Below are 20233 nucleotides of genomic sequence, written 5' to 3' on the forward strand. Positions count from 1 at the left end.
AATTGTGGTATTTTTCTAGCACTCTTTTAAATTATTTTAAATCTTAACCAACAAACTCACTGTTAGAACTGTCAGCTGTCTTGTCTTTAAAACATTTTTTACATGAACTAGAGATTCTTATTAAAGAACCTTAAGTAATTAAACCAAGGTTAAGTGAGAATGGAAAGTTTACACCTTAGATGTCTTTTTTATTTTCTTTATCAAAAATTAGTATGATACAACTAAAAAAATAGCAGACATTAGAAAATATAAGCGTTTCATAATTGGTGGTCTTTCACTTTACTAATTTTAAAATACCCACCTCAACTGTTACTTTGGAGTTCAGAGGGTTATGTTATTTAATCACCCTCAAACACAGCTAGTAGCAGTTCATACAGACCTTTCTTCAGTGAAAATTAAGTTTCTTTGTATTCCAGGTACTGTACTCTTGTCATTCTTTTCTTTCATAATACTTATCACAGTTTTAATCATATGTTTATCTATGTGATTCTTTGTGTAACCATTAGGTCATAAGTTCCAAGGAAGGAGGAAGCATACCTATTTTTGTTTACATCTATATCCCTAATGCTCAACAATTACATACAGCATATAATAGGTGTTTGATACATGTTGCGTGAATGATGGAAGGAAAGAAAAAGACAGTCCAAGCCATTTAGTTCAGTCCAGTTAGTAATTAACTGACATCATGTGTGCTAGTCTTTGGGTTGAAATGTATGCCCAGTGACAAGAATTGAGTTTCAAGGAGGTTGGAGCTGTGTCAAAAGGGAAAATTGAAGTACCTACCAAAGATAGTCAGAAAAGCAAGTCAAATATGTTAAAGGTGGGCTAAGAGCAAAATAGTGGGAACTCACAAGGGAAAAGGGCCCAGGTACAGAGCCAAAAGGTTAACATTAAGAAGAGGTAGAATCTAGGTGAAAACAGGTCAGTTAACAGAACGAATTTAAATTTAGAGTTACTGGTAAGGTTGGTGATGGGCCTGAAAATTGGCTTGGTTCAACATCTTCCCTCTTCTGATTTCAATAGCTTCTTTCCACTATTTGGCAACTTTAATTTTGTAGGGCTTGTGAAACTTTGTCACGTCCTCGTCCATCCTCATGTCCAATGGAAAAGTGCTTAGAAGCTAACATTAAATTCTTTATTTTAAAGTAACAGTGCTTTAATATTAAAGAAAAAGTAACTTGGCCTCTCCCTTGAGTTGACATGTAAGATGTCTCACCTTCAGTTAGGGATGAATTTTTGTTCTTGAAGTCCCCAGATTTTTGTTTATATTTACTAAGCAATGGGTCTTTCCCAAAAAAGAGCATTCCCAAATAGTAGGGTTCACCTTTTGACAAAATAGTAAAGAAGCACTTGGATATTAAGAATTTCAAAGATGTATAAAACCTTAGGGGTCACTGACGTTTGTAAATGGCACCTACTGAAACCAAATGACAAAGTCAGTATTGTGAGGTAAATGGCCCAATGTTGAGCTGGGAAAGCGGGAACATTCTGGTGTGTCTTTGATGATACCATCAGAGACAAAATCAGCACTGGAATTCTTGACCTGATTTCTCTCCTTATTACTCCGTTCCTTTCCTATAAAACAACTAGATTATTTTTACCCTTTTGGCCTTATTACATTTTTATTCTATTATATATCCACCTCTGTTTTATTCTGAAATTAATACTTATTAGATGCTCTGTTGTGCTGTCATTTCCCAAATTAGTATTCTCAGCTCACCCCATATTTTGTCACAGTTACCTAGTTTTATTCCTATAGTCAGTTATTCTGTCAGTTAATAATGCAACCACATATTTTTTCCAAAAACTCTGTGCTTTCATTTTAGATTCATATGACATTTATGCTAGCAGTGCCTTTTGAATTTTGATAAGCTTAATCCAATATGCAGCAAAGTTTTGAGTTACCTTAATGAATATATAACACAAAATTACCTTTTAGAAAGTCTGTGAATATAAATGTAACTTTCTCTTAACATATTTCTTTTTTATTTTAATATAGTCTGTCTATGGTCTACAAAATGATATTAGAAGTCACAGTCCTACCCACACACCCACACCAGAAACTAAACCTCCCACAGAAGATGAGTTACAACAACAGGTGGGTCAACCTATAATAATGGTTTACAGAGTAGATGGTTTACCGAGTAGCCAGTGTGAAGACCAGATGTTAATGTTAATAGGAGATATTTTAAAAATTGATTTGTAGGATTGTATTTAAAATGTAATTTTAAGATATGTATTCTCTTGAAGATGTATTAATGTAAGGAGATAGTTTTTAAAACTCTTCGCTTGTTATTTCTCCAAATCCTGTTTCCTCTAATTTTTAAAAATCACACACACTGACTCACAGATGACTCCAGTATTGAGTTAGTTTATATTCCATAATTCTGTTTTAAAAAATGAGAAGACAATAGGTTGGTGACATTTAGGTCATGTGTTTTCCACCTCCAATCATGTGATGTGATCTTCACAAAAGAGTGCTCAATCTTGTTTCTGCAGTGCTGATCTCTAGAAGCCTCTTGAAGTTTTTCCTCATTAGCACTGATGAGCAGATATATGGCTTCTTGGTATAGCAATGGTATAAATTGCTTCTTGTTGCATCTGTTGATAAATAAATAGCTTTGGCTGCAATATTTCAAAGGCAATACCAAGTGTCTCATATCAAATCATCATCAAATCTCTTGGTTAGTTGTCATGAGACTTTTTCACCTTTTGCTTATTTCTTCCTACCAACTATGTAATACATACTTTTTCTAGTATATTTATAATCACCTTGAAGGAAAAGTAACTCAGAGAGTTTTAAATTTCTACATGTTGTTATGTCCATGTGAGAATTTGCTCTGAAATGTTGATAACGTTATTAGTAAAACAAATATCATTGATGCTTTTGTTGGGCTAGTATTAGGAAGTAGGGTTTATCTTGAAATTATAGTAACAAATAGCAAATACATTTATTTTCTGAATTCACTGTTTGATGGAGAAATGTGATTCTAATTTGGATAATCACCATGAATAAATGCTTACAATTTCTATAATACTTTTAAAATAAAGTTATGTTGCTGACGTGGGCAGAACGTTCAACTCCACTGCTGTTCTAAAGCAATATTGGTTATGTGTTTACCGTCAGAGCTTAATTTTTATTAACTCTTTCAGAGCCCTCATGTTTGATTTTTTCTATAGACTGAAATATTCCTGTCTGAGAACATATTCTTGTTTAGAATTACTCAATCTATTAGAGTTTAGAGTTGAAAATTGGAGAATGTCACTACTTATGTAACTACTTATCTCTTTTTCCCAGATAAAGTATTGGCAAATACAGTTAGATAGACATCGGTTAAAAATGTCAAAAGTTGCTGATAGGTAAGTATTGTAAGATGCCCATATAAATTAAAAAATGTTCAGATGACAATTAAATGTGTTCAATATGGTCAGAGAACTGGTGGGAGGAGAATTGATATAATTGGAACCCTGTAAGAAATATTATTTTCTTTTCCCTTTTGAACATAGAAAACTTTGAAAGAGCTCTTTTGTTGCACTTCAAATGACAGAATGATCATTATTATCTTAGATGTCTAGAAGCCCAATCTTTGTGCAACCACAATCAAATACAGAAGATAATTCCAAGGAATTGAATCTTTTCACTCTTGCTAGGAGAAATAAAACTCAATTCATTAAGTTACTTGTTGGCAACTTTGAAACTTTCTGTTAATTCTTCTTAACATTTACACTACTAAGTTATTTTATGACTTCAGAATTTGAATTAAGCTTAGATTTTTACATATTTTCTTCATTTAAATCTGTTAAGACATTTATATTCCGCACTTTGAGGCATTGCCAAATCTTACCTCTCCGGTGTTTTTCCTCTCCTTTCTCCCTTTATTTTGTTTTAAAAATAGATTTTTTTCCCCCAAAAGCATGCTGTAAGTGATTCCCCCTTTACCTAATTCCTGTAAATACTTTTGACAAAAATTGCCTTTTAACCTCTTCTCCAAGTTGAGCTAACATCTGTTCTGCTGTGGGTAGGCTAGATGACCAAGGGTTGGAATTGCTCCTTGGCACTTCCTTCTATACACTGACCTTTTCCATTTTGTCTCATTTTAATGACATTAAAATGTCTCATTTTAATTCATATTGCTACGGCATTGGGAAAGATGGAATCCTTAACCATATTTATCTTCAAAGAACCATGAAAACTGCTATCAGATTTTATTCTATAAGCAAGCAAGGATTCCTTGGCCAGATGTTTTTATAGTGTGTCCCTTACAAAGATCAGTTTTACCTCAACCAGAGAACTAAAGAAAATGAAAATGTCTCTTTTTCTCAAGTCTGCTAAGTTACACAGAGCAGTATGTGGAATACGACCCATTTCTTGCACCACCTGATCCTTCTAACCCATGGTTGTCTGATGATACTACCTTCTGGGAACTTGAAGCAAGGTAAGTGACATTTTCTCTTCCTTCCAAATATTTCACTTATTTCAGGATTTGAGTGATGTAGAAAGAATCCTATAGCTGACTAATTGTAAAAGTAATTTTACTCTGTGTCTACATTAACCATGATATAAAGCTCTTCTTCAAGGCAATGGTTTTTGAAACTTAGATGTTTGTATTATATCAGATTTGCATTTCCAGAAAGACTGGCACGAAAAAATCAGATGTGCAAGGGTTTCAAGGTCGACTAGTTAGGATCCTTAGTTCTTAAAATTTAGCTCATTGTTTTTAGCTTCCTTGAAAATCCACATAGCCACAAAGGTCCATCTATTCAGGTAAAATGAATGCTAAATCCATACTTACTTAAGCCCAATACAAGTATGATGCCTTTATAAATTCTGTTTTGGAACAAAATGAATTTACCATAAATACTCTAAGAGAAACTGACAAGTGTCTGACTTCTTAAGAAAACTAGAACACAATTTAAGACTCCCTGGTTTCTTTCATCAGCTATATAAGAGAAGAATTATATCACCAATCTTGATAGAGTCATAAAAAGATCACTGCATACCCCTTCACAGAGTGAGGATTTAGTATTCTGCAGCACTTAGCTAGATTGCATTTATGGACCTTCTCTTGCTTTTATGTCAGTTCAGTGGTTCTCAAATGCTTGACAAGTATATATCTCTTCATCCATAAGTTCTCAGTTTTATAGATGTGAAAGTTGGAATCCCAAAATGTTGTGACTCAGCCAGGACTATGTCACACATTTAATCAACAACAAAGTCATAAACCAGGATGTAAGCCTTTTGATTCTCAATGCATTTTCCTCCAGTACAATGTGCCACCATGAGACTTTGTAGTGTAGCGGTTAAGAAATTGAGCCCTGGAGTCAGAATGTCTGCAACATTACCTATTTGACATTGGAAAGTTATAACCCTCTATCCTTGACTTCCTCATTTATAAAATAAGAATTATAATAGTACCCATCTCAAAGTTGCTGAAGAAATCTAAAAGAGAATCCATCTCTTGGCATTTAATGCTTAATAAATGTTAGACTTTATTATTAATGCCTAACTTTCTTCTCACTACAATTTCATGCAGAGTCATCAATCAGAGGTTTTTTTTTTCCCCCTGAAAAATATGTTAAAGATGGGAGCTTCAAAGAATATATGATTTTGAGGTGAAATGTAATAGCAGAATATAGAATTTGTAATGAAAGGAATACATTTGGCTTTGTTTTGTTTTCTATAGCAAAGAACCAAGTCAGCAGAGGGTAAAACGATGGGGTTTTGGCATGGATGAAGCATTGAAAGACCCAGTCGGGAGAGAACAATTCCTTAAATTTCTAGAGTCAGAATTCAGCTCAGAAAACTTAAGGTGAGACATGTTGTTTGAATCTTATATTCTAAGCAAGAGTGACCTTCTTATGATGAGTCTGGTGATTTTGCACTCGACAGACCAGTTACTATCCCACCAACATCATGATGAAGCTATGGACCTATTGAATTTCTGCCTCTTGATAGAGGAAGAAAATGTAATGAAGGCAAAGCACTTTGTCCAACATTATCACTTCTTCATAATGGTTTATTTTACACTGTCTCCTGATCTTTTAACTATGTAAATCTGATGCATTTGAAATGGACTGCATAAAGAAGTATCAGACTAGTATTTGGCAAAACAAAGAATCATCAATAATACATATGTAGTTTAATTAAAATATCACCTATTTATCATATTGGTCTTCTTTGTGTATTGCATCTCAAGTAAGATCTAGAAAAAGAAATCGAGTGCCTGTATAAAATAACTTGAAACAAAATGATGGAGGCAGTTCATTTACTTTGTACACTTAAACACAGCCTCAGGGCAGTTGAGAGCAGTACCAGATTGAGCTGTTAGTGTCTGCTAGAGAGGTGTGTGTCCTCTCATCTGTTGTAAACATCATCCTTACATATTTTTGAAATTTTTCTAACTTAAGAGGCACCTGGAAATTGAATTTTTAAATGCAAGACATTGGAATAGGTTTTAACAGCTCTAAGATCACTGAAGTGAGCAGTAACTTTCCACTACATAAAATGGTTCTTCCACAAGTTCTTTCATTCAGTATTCTTTTGAAATGGAACTCTAATTTACTTTCTCATGACTTATTCAGTCCTGTGAAATCCATTTTGAGAAAGTTGCCAGCATTCCTTTATTTTCACTGCAACTTAGCAGTTCCAGAATCATCACATTCTTTGCAGGAGATTTAATAGATACCCAAACCAAACCATTTAGAAGAACATAGAATTTTGACTGAAGTCCCATGGATTAAGCAAGTTGACCACAGGCAGAATCTGGAGAAATTTAATTATGCCTGTCATTGGTTTCAGTGACGCAGCTTCCTATTCTTTTTCAAGTTTATTGAAACTTGAAAGCCTGTTGACCAGGGTTTCAAGAGGTCTGCAGGTGCTAAGGATTTTTTTGGACCTAAATAATATTTTCTGTCATAAGGTCACATCATCAGTTATTGAGTACAGAATGCTTTAGAAAATAAAGCAGAGATAAATCTAGTTTTAGTCTTTTATGGAGTTTCCTCTAATTCTCTATGTTTTTGAAAAAAAGTGCTATCATCATGGGTTTCATGATAAAGAAATAAATAAGTAGTACTTCACCATTATCACCCAATCAAATAAAAATCCTTCCTGATTTTATTAGAAGCACAGTTTACACGTGAATACAGAGATGAAAACAGATCACAATACAAAAGGATGAGTGTTAGATCTGAGAAATACAGGAGAACAGCAAACCCAAGGGGAGAGATCACTCAAAGCCCCCTCAGGGAAATAGCTTCCAGCTGAGACCTGGATGATAAGGAGATAACCAGCTGAAAAAGGAAGAGGCTTTGGGACTAAAAGATTAGCATGTGCAAACTCTCTTTGATGAATGAAATTGATCACTGCTGATTTTTTCCATGCCTTATCTTATTTCCATTTTTATCTCAATAATCCTATGACACACTAAATTGCATATATACTGATAAATAATTGCATATAAGAAATATTACACGTTTCATTGTATGAAAATGTATAAATATCATCCAAAAGGCTTTCTGCCCTATATTTTAAAAATACAGAATAATTGCATTTGAAGTAGTCCCAGCCCTAATTCTATAGAGCTTGGATATTTTGTATTTTTATGGAAGAAATGTTTAGTTCTGGAAAGGTAAATGCTTGTATATATTTTTGCAGCCTGGAATCTCCCTTTCCCATTTCTTCCTTTAATTTAAATGGCCTATGTATATGTCCTTCCCTGCTGTGTTAGGAAAATAGGGGCTGGATATACCAAGAATCAGAGGTTGTATAAAAATGTTGCAAATAGACAGCAGACATAAGTATCTACCAAACGCTATTTTTAATTTTGGTCTAAACTGATCATTTGGAAATAGATTTATTGTGTTTAATTAGAATGATTTCTTAAATCTGAACTAAATTGCTTTTAGAGTCCTTTTTTTCTTTTTAAGCATTATAATCTGTTAATATTTTATTGCATGTTATGTTGAAATAAAAACAAAGTTATATAAAAAAGAACCATTACATATTTCTTATGTAGTCACATATGTATTTCTTGAGTATATACTGTAAGTCTGTTTCCCTACTAAGAACAGATAGATAGATATAGCTATCAAGTCTTGAACACCTAGGATATGCCATGTGTGCGTGTGTGCTTAGTCGCTGCAGTTGTGTCCACTCTTGGCAGCCCTAGGGACTGTAGCTCGCCCCTCTGTCCATGGGATTCTCCAGGCAAGAATACTGGAGTGGGTTGCCATGCCCTCCTCCAGGGCATCTTCCCAACCTAGGGATTAAACCTGCATCTCCTGTGTCTCCTGCATTGCAGGCAGATTTGTTACCCACAGAGCCACCTGGGAAGTCCGGTGTATGCCATACCATAGTATGCTTTATATTCACTACTTCTATAAGTATGCCATGCCATATTTTATATTTATCATTTCTGGTTATCATTCAACTAATCATCACTTCAAACATAAAATTTAAATATTAATACCCTTGCCCCATTTGACAGGCAAGCAAAATATGAATAGAAGAAGTTAAGCATCTTTACAAGTCAGATTGCTGATAATTGCCATCCTAGGCTTTTTATAAACCAATACTAAGCTTCTGTCCACTGCTCTTCCTGTTTCTGCCTAGGTATCTGGTGTCACAGACCAAGAGAGACAAAACAGTCCATTTAACCAGCAGGGCTAATTACACCTAAATACACCTCAGTGCATCTTATTTAGCATCTGCTATTTATGGAAGTATGGCACTCATGTGAGCAAACTTCAGGTATTGAGACAAAAAATAGTCAAGAAATACTGCTCATTGATAAGGACTTATTTCTCAAATAGAAGTTCTATTCTCACTTGGTGTGCTTTTGCTTGTTCCTCTTTCAGGTAAACAGAGTAAGTACCAAGTAAATTCAGTAATATGAGAGTTATATAATACGAGTGCCTAAAAATATCTCAAGCACTTCAAAAGTGCCCTTTACATAACTTATCTCATTTTACCTAATGGAAACCCAGTGAGATAGGCATTATTATCCCATTTTACTGATGAAAAAAAATCAAGGCTCAATGACATTAAGATAATTCCTCATATTCCAGCTTTCATATATTAAGGGGGGAGTGGAGTTTTAGTGAGTTCCCTTTACATTCTACTAAATTATTGCAATGATGACTATGCTGAGGATAAGAAAAAGAATGATGCATTTAGTGAGGCATTCAAGAGAGTGCTTTTTAGAATGTCATCTGCTGCAGATCTGGGGACAAACCCTATATATGGCACTCACAGTGGGCAACTTAAATAAGTGACTTAGTCTTCATATATTCAGCTTTCTCTGAAGTGGGGGAGATATTAGCACATACTCTATAAAGCTGAAGGGATTGCATGTTTTAATATAGCTAAATCACCTAGAATAGAGCCCGCACTTACAGTGTAGGCGCTGTTATTATTACCGCCTCAGCCCTTTGATATCTCATCTATAATTTCAAGTCTATTTAAGATGTCACTGCATCTGTATAGCCTTCCTAGAACTCCCTTATCCAATGCAGTAGTTGCCCCAGCAGAGGGGCTCCTTCCTGCTCAGCAGTCCCAGACTGTCTGGTTTGTGCCTATTCCTTGAGAATCTCTCGTGTGCTTCCTTGTATTATGGTCATTTGAATGGTGTATCTTTGCTAGTTCAAGAACACAGACATTCTTTTTATCCATATGTTCAAAGAGCGCTGCAATGAACTTGTTGTTGTTGTCGTTCAGTCTCTTAAGTCATGTCCGACTCTTTGAGACACCATAGACTTCCCTGTCCTTCGCTATCTCCCAGAGTCCACTCAAGCTGATGTCCATAGATTCGGTGATGGCATTCAACATCTCATCCTCTGTCCCCCCCTTCTCCTGCCCTCAGTCTTTCCCAGCATCAGGGTCTTTTCCAATGAGTTGGCTCTTTGCATCAGGTGGCCAAAGTATTGGAGTCTCAGCTTCAGCATCAGCCCTTCCAATGAATATTCAGGGTTGATTTCCTATAGGATTGACTGGTTTGATCTCCTTGCAGTCCAAAGGAGGGACTCTGAAGAGTCTTTTCCAGCATCACAGTTCAGAAGCATCAATTCTTCAGCTCTCAGCCTTCTTTGTGGTCTCTCACATCCATACATGACTACTGGAAAAACCATAGCTTTGCCTATTCAGACCTTTGTCAGCAAAATGATGTCTCAGCTTTTTAATATGCATCAATTATAACACTTAGGCTCCCTCAGATTGCACATAGCATTCCTATTAGATTGCACATTGTCAGAACCTGTATTTAAAAAGGAAATGGTCTTGACCCTTGCCTTCTAAAAGCAAAAACATTTAAGATATAGTCCATATTGGATTATCTACTGATTCCTGTCCATAAGAAAATGGTACCTAGAAACTGGAAAATTATTAGATTGAGTAATATTTGATATTCTAATTCTAGCTCAACTGCTTTGTTACTTATTTTTTGAACTTTCCTTAATCCCTAAGTTTAAAACATAATAGTTATGAAGGTACTGCTTATCCCCTTCTACTTCTGTTAAAACCCTATAGCCTGTGTTGTGTGTTAGTTGCTCAATCATGTCAAACCCAGATCTGCTGCATTGCAAGCAGACTCTTTGAGAATCCCCTGTAGCTTATAGTGATTCATCTCTGTGGTCATCTTGTCCATATCAAGATCACATCTGGCCCCTATTGAGGATAACAGATCTAGTGCTTCCTTTTTCAAGTGTCCTTTTTGTTTGTTTGTTGAAAGACACTATTATGACATACATATTCATGTTTCATCATTACTTCTAGGTCTAAACAAAAAGATATAGGGCAAAATTGTAAAAAAATGAAACCCATTAATATGATGTGGCTTTTTGTTAGACTTCGCTATTTGCTTTTATCAACCAGAATATGTCCTGGTGTTCTTTCCTTTCCGGATAGACTATATTCTATACAGAAGGCATAAAATATATATTTTATATTTAGAAGTAGGTCAATATTATTTTTTCCAGAGCTTCTGAATTGCTATGATGCTTCTGCAGATTTAAGCCTTTTGAACAATTACATGTGAAAGCTTGCTGCTTCTGTCATTTCATAAGTCTCGGAATTAAATAGCCTAAAATTAGTTACTTGCCCTGATTTCTCCAGCTAGGGCATTTTCTAATCTGTGTCCAGGCCTCTTTACGTTCCAGTAAAGCTTCATGGTAATTCCCTTACCAGGTAAAGTAGAAAATCCTCTCCATACTAACCCCCATTGCTCAAATGGACAAAAGATCCAAAAAATAGAGTATGTGGTATAGTTTATGCCCTCAGTCAGATGATCCATGTCACTCCCCCTAAATCCCTTCAAACTCATCTTCCTGTCTAACAAAAGGTTCTTTAGTACTGCTCCATTGTTTCAGTAAAAATTTGAGGTTGTATGGAATCAGGGCCCTGGCAGGTCTGCTTTTCAGTGTGTGTGGACTTAGTGGCTCAGTCGTGTTCCACTCTTTTTGACCCCTGGACTGTAGTCTGCTAGGCTCCTCGTCTGAGCCCCCTGGGAGGCCCCTGATTTTCAGAGAACACTTAAAAAAGATTGTTTTCAATATTTCCCTTCCCCAAGTGTTATATCTTCGAATACAACTAATAAAAAAATCAGTAGAAGCCTGTTTCTGGACGCCCCCAGAGAAAATTAGCTTATTATTATAATACCTCATTGTGAATTATATGATAAGCCAATATTTTAAGAATTGTCAGATTATGAGACATCAGACATCAGATTATGTCTCATTTTGTGTAGATTCTGGCTAGCAGTGGAGGACCTGAAGAAAAGGCCTATTCGAGAAGTTCCCTCTCGAGTTCAGGAAATATGGCAAGAGTTTCTGGCTCCAGGAGCCCCCAGTGCTATTAACTTGGATTCTAAGAGCTATGACAAAACCACCCAGAATGTGAAGGAGCCCGGACGATACACTTTCGAAGATGCTCAGGTTGGTGCATGGATGGAACTCACATTGCATCACACATGTGCTCCTGAGAAGTTGAACGTTGAGATACTTTTGTTTGATTTTCATTATAATCTGTGGCTATGTCTAACATTTTCAATTTAGAGGTGTGTGTGTGTGTGTGTGTGTGTGTGTGTGTGTGTGTGCGCGCGCGCGCGCATGCGCTAAGTCGCTCAGTCATGTCCGACTCTGCGACCCCATAGACGGTAGCCGCCAGGATCCTCTATCCATGGGGATTCTCCAGGCAAAAATACTGAAGTGGGTTGCCATGCCTTATTCCAGAGGATCTTCCCAACCCAGGGATCAAACCCAGGTCTACTACATTGTAGGTGGATTCTTTACCATCTGAGCCACCAAGGAAGCTGTATGTAAAACAACTAAATGATCTAGAAGATAACGGGGATACTTTAAAGAGTTTTTAAAGCCTGAGGATTTTTGTAAATTTGAATGTTTTTACATGAAAATTTCTTGAAGGGAAATATTTTAAATATTTGAAAGCTTTTTGCTTTAGTTTCAACTCTGATACCTCAGTAACACATACTTGAACTCTTTAACTTATCTTCTAATATGGAGAATCTGAGATTCTGACCTTCCTAAATAATATGTTATTATGAATAGTCAGAACTAAATTAAATTAGCTTAAAGTTATGTAAAACTGAAACCAGTTTTGTCTCTGATGGCAAACTGAAACAGTAACTTTAGGCATTTTAAAATTTTCCAAGTTACTTTTTTTAGTCTACAAAAAGAAGAAAAAATGAAATTGATATTAAGATATTAACTTCCTAAGACATAGTTTTATTTAAGTGTGTTTTTTTTCCCTCAAACTGGATAAAGTTGTCTCCTTAGAAGTAATTTTAATTTCTCTAAAAAAAGTATATTGTGCTCAAGAGGAAAAATAAATGTGTAACGAGAGGATATCATTTCCTAATGATGTGTTGAAATTGGCTTTTAAACCTGAACAAACATGTTTCATAATTTCTTAAAACCTCTTTTACAGATGAATGTTAGCTCTAAAAAGTGTCTTGTTTTTTAAATAGCTATGTTACTAAGAGAAAATATAGAAGATGAAGCATGAGGTACAGAAAATTCCTTTCTTATTTTTACTCTCAGTATAAAATATATTTATCACTGGCTTTGGTTTAAAAAGAAATGAGCCACTGTGCAGGAAACTAACACAGGTTGAAACAGCCAACCAGAAACCCATTCATTCACCCTGGCTCTGCCATGGTCTTCTATGTGGAAATAATTATATTTTATGGAGACACATGAGAGAGAGCAGGAGGAAAATTCTCTTGCTTATTTCTCTGCTGTTTTATCTTTCTTTCAATTCAAGATAAACTTTCAAGCATTTTTGTAGAGTCAACAATGTGTAAAATATTTGGAATGACCTTCCCAAAAGTCTTAAAAAGAACATTTCTTTGTTATCTGTGTCATTGAAAAATATTTTTGCTTAATGTGTCTTCAATAAAAGGAAAAGGCATAATTTTCTATAGAAAATATTACCACCTGACCATAGGCTTTTTTCAGTCAACCTCAGCTATTTAATCCCAGTTTTTTGTGGGTTTATAAACCCTATATTCAAAAATACAATAATAAAAACTCTTGCCACTGTTTAAGAAGAGATACAGTGTAATAAGAAAGCAGATTCTGAAGGCAAATTGTCTGGGTTCTGTTCTGAGCTCTGCCCTGTGACCTATTGCAAGTACCTCTTTGTGCTTTAGTTACTTCATATTTAAAATATATATGGAAATGGTTGCCAACCTTGTTGAGGTTCTGTGAGAATTTAATTAACTAATAGAGGCAAGCACTTGGAAGTGTACCTGGCACATACTCAAACATATTTGAGCACTTACTATGCATTCCCCCATACTTTGCTAAATGTTGATCATTCCTCAAATCCTGACAATAACTCTAGTTTATAGACTAGAAGATCGAAGCTCAGAGAAGTGAATAAAATTGTCGAAATTAACATGTTTGTAAGTGGTAAATCTTGAGCAAGATAGGATCTGAATCCCAAAATGCTTGAGTCCAAAATAAAACATCGCCCCACTTTTCCAACAACAAATTCTGATACAGTTCCAAATGTACCATACTTTTGGAGACGAACCTTGGGCTAGAGAGCCTGAATGTCAGGATTACTGAGGATTAATCTTGAATGTCATTAAGTGGATTCACAGTAACTACAAATGATTACTGGTGTATTTAAGACCAGGAAACTAAGTCATCTCTTAAAATACATGTTTTCTCCAAACAAGTAGACACTGGGACATTCAGGATACTCTCAAATAGTTCAGAACTCTGCCTCTAACAGACTAGAATGAGCAAGGAGCATTTATGCTCCCTTAGGCTGCAATAAACCAAAGCAGAATCTCCTTGAATTGGGCCAACGTTGAATTAAATGAATATATTTTTTTCCTTTGTCTACCAATATTCATCTTCGAAACAAAACATTGCAAATTGATTAGGATTATTGAATATTTACTTAATATATTTCAGAGTAAGTCAAAACATGCATACAAATTAGGACGTTAAGCAATTAAATATCACAAAATTTATTTCTGGACTTATGCTCTGGCCTAAAGTAGATTTGCATAACAATTTTCACCAATGAGATGATTCATTTGGAAAGTTTGAACCCTCCAAGTACATATAAATGCCAGGGTATCTAGAATGATTGAATCCTGACTTTGCATCATTCTCTTTTGGCTTAATCTTAAGAGATAGCAGATTTATTTATCTTAATGGTCTATATAAATCAACAACTTGATTTGAAATTACGTGATGACAGTCAACTAACTAAATCCCATTTTTTTTAAGGACTGGATTTGATTTGCCTCCTCCATAGCTCCCAAACCAGTTTAAACATGGATCCTTGAATAAAATAATAAATTTGAAGGTCTAAATTGTTCTATAAGCATATAAAATATTCTCATCAGCATTATCATTATTCCAGATTTGTTTTTGAATCAGATGTTGCATTCTTATCACAGTATTTGATTTTTCCTGAGAAATAATAAAGAGGCACTTCAACCATTATTTCTTTTTAGGAGCACATTTACAAACTGATGAAAAGTGATTCATATCCACGTTTTATAAGATCCAGTGCCTATCAGGAACTTCTACAGGCAAAGAAAAAGGTATTGGTTCTTTGTGAACTTTTATGACTTGGTTCTCAGTTATAGTTATTTGGAGTAGGTATCTCTGCTGGGACCACAGTATTGGACAAATGGTAAGTGGATACACTCCAAGACCTTTCCCCAAATCCTTGCATTTTATCAGGGTCATTTAAGTTATATGTGTTTCTGCCTGTTGATTGCTTATTTTCTTTATTGCGTGTTTGTCTCGGCAGATGTCCATGCTTTACAAAGGTTTTAAGATGCTGTTCTCATGTTTCATGTTAGTCTTCTGTATGCCAGTTTAAGGAAATAAGAAATTACAATAAAGAAAAGAACAATGCCATCAGATTAAAAACTCAGGGAGGACTTTCCTCATCCTGTAAACTGGAATGTATGTATATGCCTCATAACTCACTTTTTTCCTATGATAGTTGCCAAAATGCAGCAACTATCAGCAAACTAAATATTTGCTTCCAAATATTTTCATTTGGCATTTATCCTGAGTCACTTAGTATCCCTGTGATGAGGCTTCATACCTAAGAGCTGCTAGCATATTTTTGAAGAACTGCAGTAGGCTACATTGTTCAATTAATGTTTATAATGAAAGTCTCACTGTCAGTAACACCTTATTAATCAGTTTAACAGAAAATGGAAAATCTGTATGTAAACATCAACATCATTCATTATTTTGTAATATTAAAATAGTCCATAGCTTCTTGAAATTCTGAGATGAAATGATAATTTTGTATAATTCATGATCATCACTTAAGCTAATGATATTTTTCAAAGTCAATTGACTTTGCAACCAGACAGTTGCACTGACCAGTACAGAAACCACCAGCACATGCAATGGTTTAAATTTAAATTAGTTAAGATTACATAAAATTCTAACCGAATTTCTCTTACTCAATGGCCACAGCTAAAGACTTCTGAAATATTAGTATAGAATGAAATTTCCATGCCTTCAGAAAGTTCTGTTGGACAGCAGTGGTCTACAGAATTAATGATATCAACAGAAATTTAGTACCAGTAGAAAATTATGAGGACATTCTGAATATAAGCCACTAGATTTTCAATAATGTAGGCTTTAAAAACGTCAGCATAAAACCTAAACATATCTACTTTATTTCAGTGTCATTCGATTTTGCTTGAAATCACATCATTTTGTTTGCACAAGAAGAGTTTTGGTGTTATAAGCGTTAATGCAAACAGAGCCCATGCCCTGTGACAAGAGGCCTTTGGTGGCAGCTGTCCTGTTTTCCTGATCCCTGTGATTTAGAACATGAATTTGGTGTTGCGTCATTTCATCACCCTGTCTTTTTCTGCCATTTTTCTTTCTGGCTTTTGCCTGCCTTCCTTTCTTCCTTCCTTTTCTCTCTCTCTTTTTCTCTCTGCTTGTTATTTTTCTTTGCCCTGCCCAACCCCACACATATAAGTCGGGATATTCAATGGACCGCAGAACATGTTTTGAAAACTTTGCACAGAATGTGGTAAGTTTTCATTTTTAAAGAATTACAAATCATGAAGTCCATTTGGGAAATGTTCCCAGTTTCAAGCCCCATATTCCATCTTGCATCCTTTGATGTAACAGCAAAAGTATTTATGTCTTTATTCAAGTTCAGAACTTCCTACTTACCTTTCTGTCCTAACACTTCCTAGAGTAGATAAAGATATCATATGTGAAAATCTGTATGTGTCAAACTAAGACTTGGAAAGTAGTGTGTATTATGATACATAAAATGAAGAAATAACTATTTATATTTTTATTTTTATTCTATATATCTCTGTCTTTGTTAACAATAGTGCATGAATTTCTGTACTCTATCCCTTAGCTTTTCCTAAGGCTTAAAAGATTAAGAACTATGAGGGTTCTGTGTCTCCTACTTTTGCAGAGAGAAAATGACTTATTTAACAGTGTAAAGCCAGAGCCAGACTCAGTATGAATGGGAGTTGGTGACAATAAATGCCCACCAAAGACCCACTAGCATGCCTTTCTCATTCGTTATTTTTCAGCAAAGTATTGAAAACTATTGCATAAATCATCCAGGAAATCAGTTGTTTTCCTACCAGTGTTTTCTTAGTATCTTGCCATGTGTTTTAGTGATATATTTGTTTGTGAGATTCTTTTTTTTTTTTTGGTATTGTGCCAGTGCCTTTGGAACTTTCTGACATTGTATAAGCTCAAACTAAAGCCTTCAACACATTTATTTTTATAGGGCAGAAACATCCCTATTTTCCCATGCCATAAAAACTGTACACCAACACTGAGGGCCAGCACTAACCTGTTATGAAAAGAGGTAGAAAAATCTTGGTTTATACTCCAGTTTGTCTGCATTGTCTGTTGAGTTGTGTGGTCAGCTCCATGCTGCTGCTGCTGTGGGTGTGTGTTGTGGCTTTTGCTGTGATGGCCAGTTAAGTGGAGTTATGTGTGTTGAAATGTAAGCTAATTGGATTCAGCAAAAATACGGTTTTTGTTTTTAGTCTCCTTCAAGGCTCCTTGTGGTGGGGAATGTTAATCAGTTATTTTTATGAATTCCCAATTAAAAGACTTTAAAAAGCAGTATATACTTTGAACATTCATTGTGATTGCACAAATTAAAGGACTGGAAAATGAAGGACTCCAAGAATTAATCACACTATTAACTTCCCAAAATTTTGGCTGGATCTTTTGGAATCTCTGACCTTTAATAAAAATTTTTCTTAAGCATGCCTCATAAGTCACCATGGGAAGATAAAGACAATGCTAAAGAAATGCCTCAAGATTTTGCTGGAGAAAGTCACCGTAGGATGTTGCACAGTGCTCTGTGTATTGTTTAAGAATTGTTTCAAATTCATTCTTTTCTAACATAGTGCTGACAGAATATTGTTCTTGAGCAATTGGATTGGAAATTTCTGTGATATAATTAAAAACATATAATGCAATTTATGGAAGATGGAAAGGGAAAGCAAAATGGCTGTCTTTCCTCCAACACCATCCCCACATCTGACCAACTTCCTCAACCCTTAAAGTAGCACCACATTGTCATTCATTGCAAACTTTAAGAAAAGATCGATAGGAAATAAGAGGAAGTGAGGAAGTAATCCTATGCACCTTCAATCAGAATTTATACACCAAGTGCCAACTATACTCCAGACATTGTGCTATATCTTAAGAACAAGACCTAAATTGCTACAGTACATAATGATATAAACAAAATATTATGATGTACAGGAGAAAGATAAACTATTTCTATTTATTAGGGTGAATAAGTAGAGTCCATGAATAATATGAGAATTTTCAGAAGTTACATTTAACTGGGTAAATAGGATTTCATTAGGCCAGGAAAGGCAACCATCTTTTTAAGGAGAATGGTACAAAAGGCTGAGATTACTGAAGAAAGATAAGTTGAGTAACATTCATACCAGAACACATATACACACACAGCATACTGATAAATTTCAGGTAAGCTTCAGACACAGTTATTTAGGGTTAATCCTTTTCTATCCAGGAAAATGAAAAGTAATATCTTTATTGAATATTTTGTTTTGGTAGTACTCTGAAGAAATGGGGTAAAAAATTAGAAAGGCTCTCTCATTTCCTCAGTAGATTACAAATTACTGCATTTATTTGATTAGGCATGAGAAGTGAATTTCTATCCTGAAAATTATTTTTATACAAAAATTAAAAATATTATACTGTATACCATTAAATCTTTTGATGGTTAATTTCTATTTAAAGTTCCCTTTAACTTTCTATTTTCATTTATTTTTTTATTTCCTCTTGGTTCAGTGTTCCTCAATATTATGATTCCTTTTAGAGTCAGCAGTTGTGATAGGCATCTGAAGTACTTACATAATAAATTTTATGGGATGCCTTTATAGGATCAATAAAATGATTTTAACACAAGATAATGAATGAGTGGTTTTATTATAACTAAATAGAAATAATGGAGGAAATATAGAGTTTAAATAAACATTTTAAAAGAGTTCTATGTGGAAGTTGCTCTGGTAAATATAACAAAGCTACGAGATAAAGTGTCTAAGAAATGAGCTTGGGGAAATACTTTTAAACAATATGTAAACTCTGAAAGGACCTGGGGAAAGTGAGATAATGATAGTAACTCACATTCAATGAGTACCTGCCATGTGCCAGGCTCTTCACCAGGTACTTTATATTATCTAATTTAATTTAATCTGAACCTGCTAGTTAGGTAATATAATACTCATTATTGTACCCATTTTATAGGTGAGAGAAAGTCAGGACTAGAAGGAAATTTTTCTGACTTTAAATTCATTACTTTATAGAGTACTCATTTTCTTCCTATTATACCCAGCACTGGAAACCTGAAATATTAATATTTAGGCTTGAAACCCAGTCTCATACTTTCTTGCCATATGAATTTTTAGAAGTCAGTTAAACTGCTACACCTCAATTTCTTCATCAACAATTTCTTTAGCCAGAAGCAGCCGTAAATAGTACTTGTACAAATAAATAGATTTAAGAAATTCTTTAAACATGCTTTATTTGCTTAAATTGCATCAGAAATATCTTCCAGGTCATTTCATATTCTACACAATTCTGTTTATTGGCTGCACAAAATTCCTCTGAATGTATATACCTGTAATTTATTTTTCTATTCCTCTATTGATGGACATTTATGTTGTTCCTTATTTCGTTCTTTCTTTATTCATTGCCATTATAGCTCAAAATGTCATAGGCATTCATCAAGTTAAATATTCATTTTTTCTTATAAAAAATTGAATTCCTCAGTTAAATGGAATACAAAATCACAAAAGAAGAGATGTCTATTTATTTTTCTCTCTCTTATCATTACGTTTGCCCTAATGCAAGATATACATACACTAGAAGGGAAAATAACTTGTAGAAGGGAGAAGTCAGAGTTTGTATTCTTGATTTCCAAAGCACTTGTATTACACATTAATAGCAGGCTTCCTTGTCAATTAGTCTTCAATCTATGAAGAATTACAGTGTTTTCTGGCAGTTTTATGCTGTTTTAAGATGCTTTCTAAAACTCTATGGATTATTTCTAGTCCCTGGTCAAATGATTTTTATCTTGGTTTTATTAAACATGAAATCTGGCATGAAATTTCCTTTCCATATGCTAACAATCACCATTATTGTACACTGAGCCCACCCTTCCCACCCATAATAATATAGATGCCAGGCTTTGGAA

At 34.7% G+C, this 20233-nt stretch overlaps 1 protein-coding gene across 9 annotated transcripts in view; it reads left to right on the forward strand.

The window, feature by feature from the left end:
* Positions 1–20233, forward strand: part of RGS7 (regulator of G protein signaling 7) — a 486948-nt gene that overhangs the window by 458480 nt on the left and 8235 nt on the right. For 8 of the 9 annotated variants that reach the window (XM_024976011.2, XM_059875223.1, XM_024976012.2 and 5 more), the window contains 7 exons: positions 2000–2098; positions 3299–3360; positions 4326–4436; positions 5685–5810; positions 11742–11928; positions 14991–15080; positions 17276–17356. In XM_024976011.2, the coding sequence (XP_024831779.1) occupies positions 2000–2098; positions 3299–3360; positions 4326–4436; positions 5685–5810; positions 11742–11928; positions 14991–15080; positions 17276–17350 (750 nt within the window). In that variant the 3' untranslated portion in view covers positions 17351–17356. 9 annotated transcript variants of the gene reach the window in all.

The sequence above is a fragment of the Bos taurus genome, chromosome 16 (genome assembly GCF_002263795.3).
Source record: "Bos taurus isolate L1 Dominette 01449 registration number 42190680 breed Hereford chromosome 16, ARS-UCD2.0, whole genome shotgun sequence".
Lineage (NCBI taxonomy): Eukaryota > Metazoa > Chordata > Mammalia > Artiodactyla > Bovidae > Bos > Bos taurus.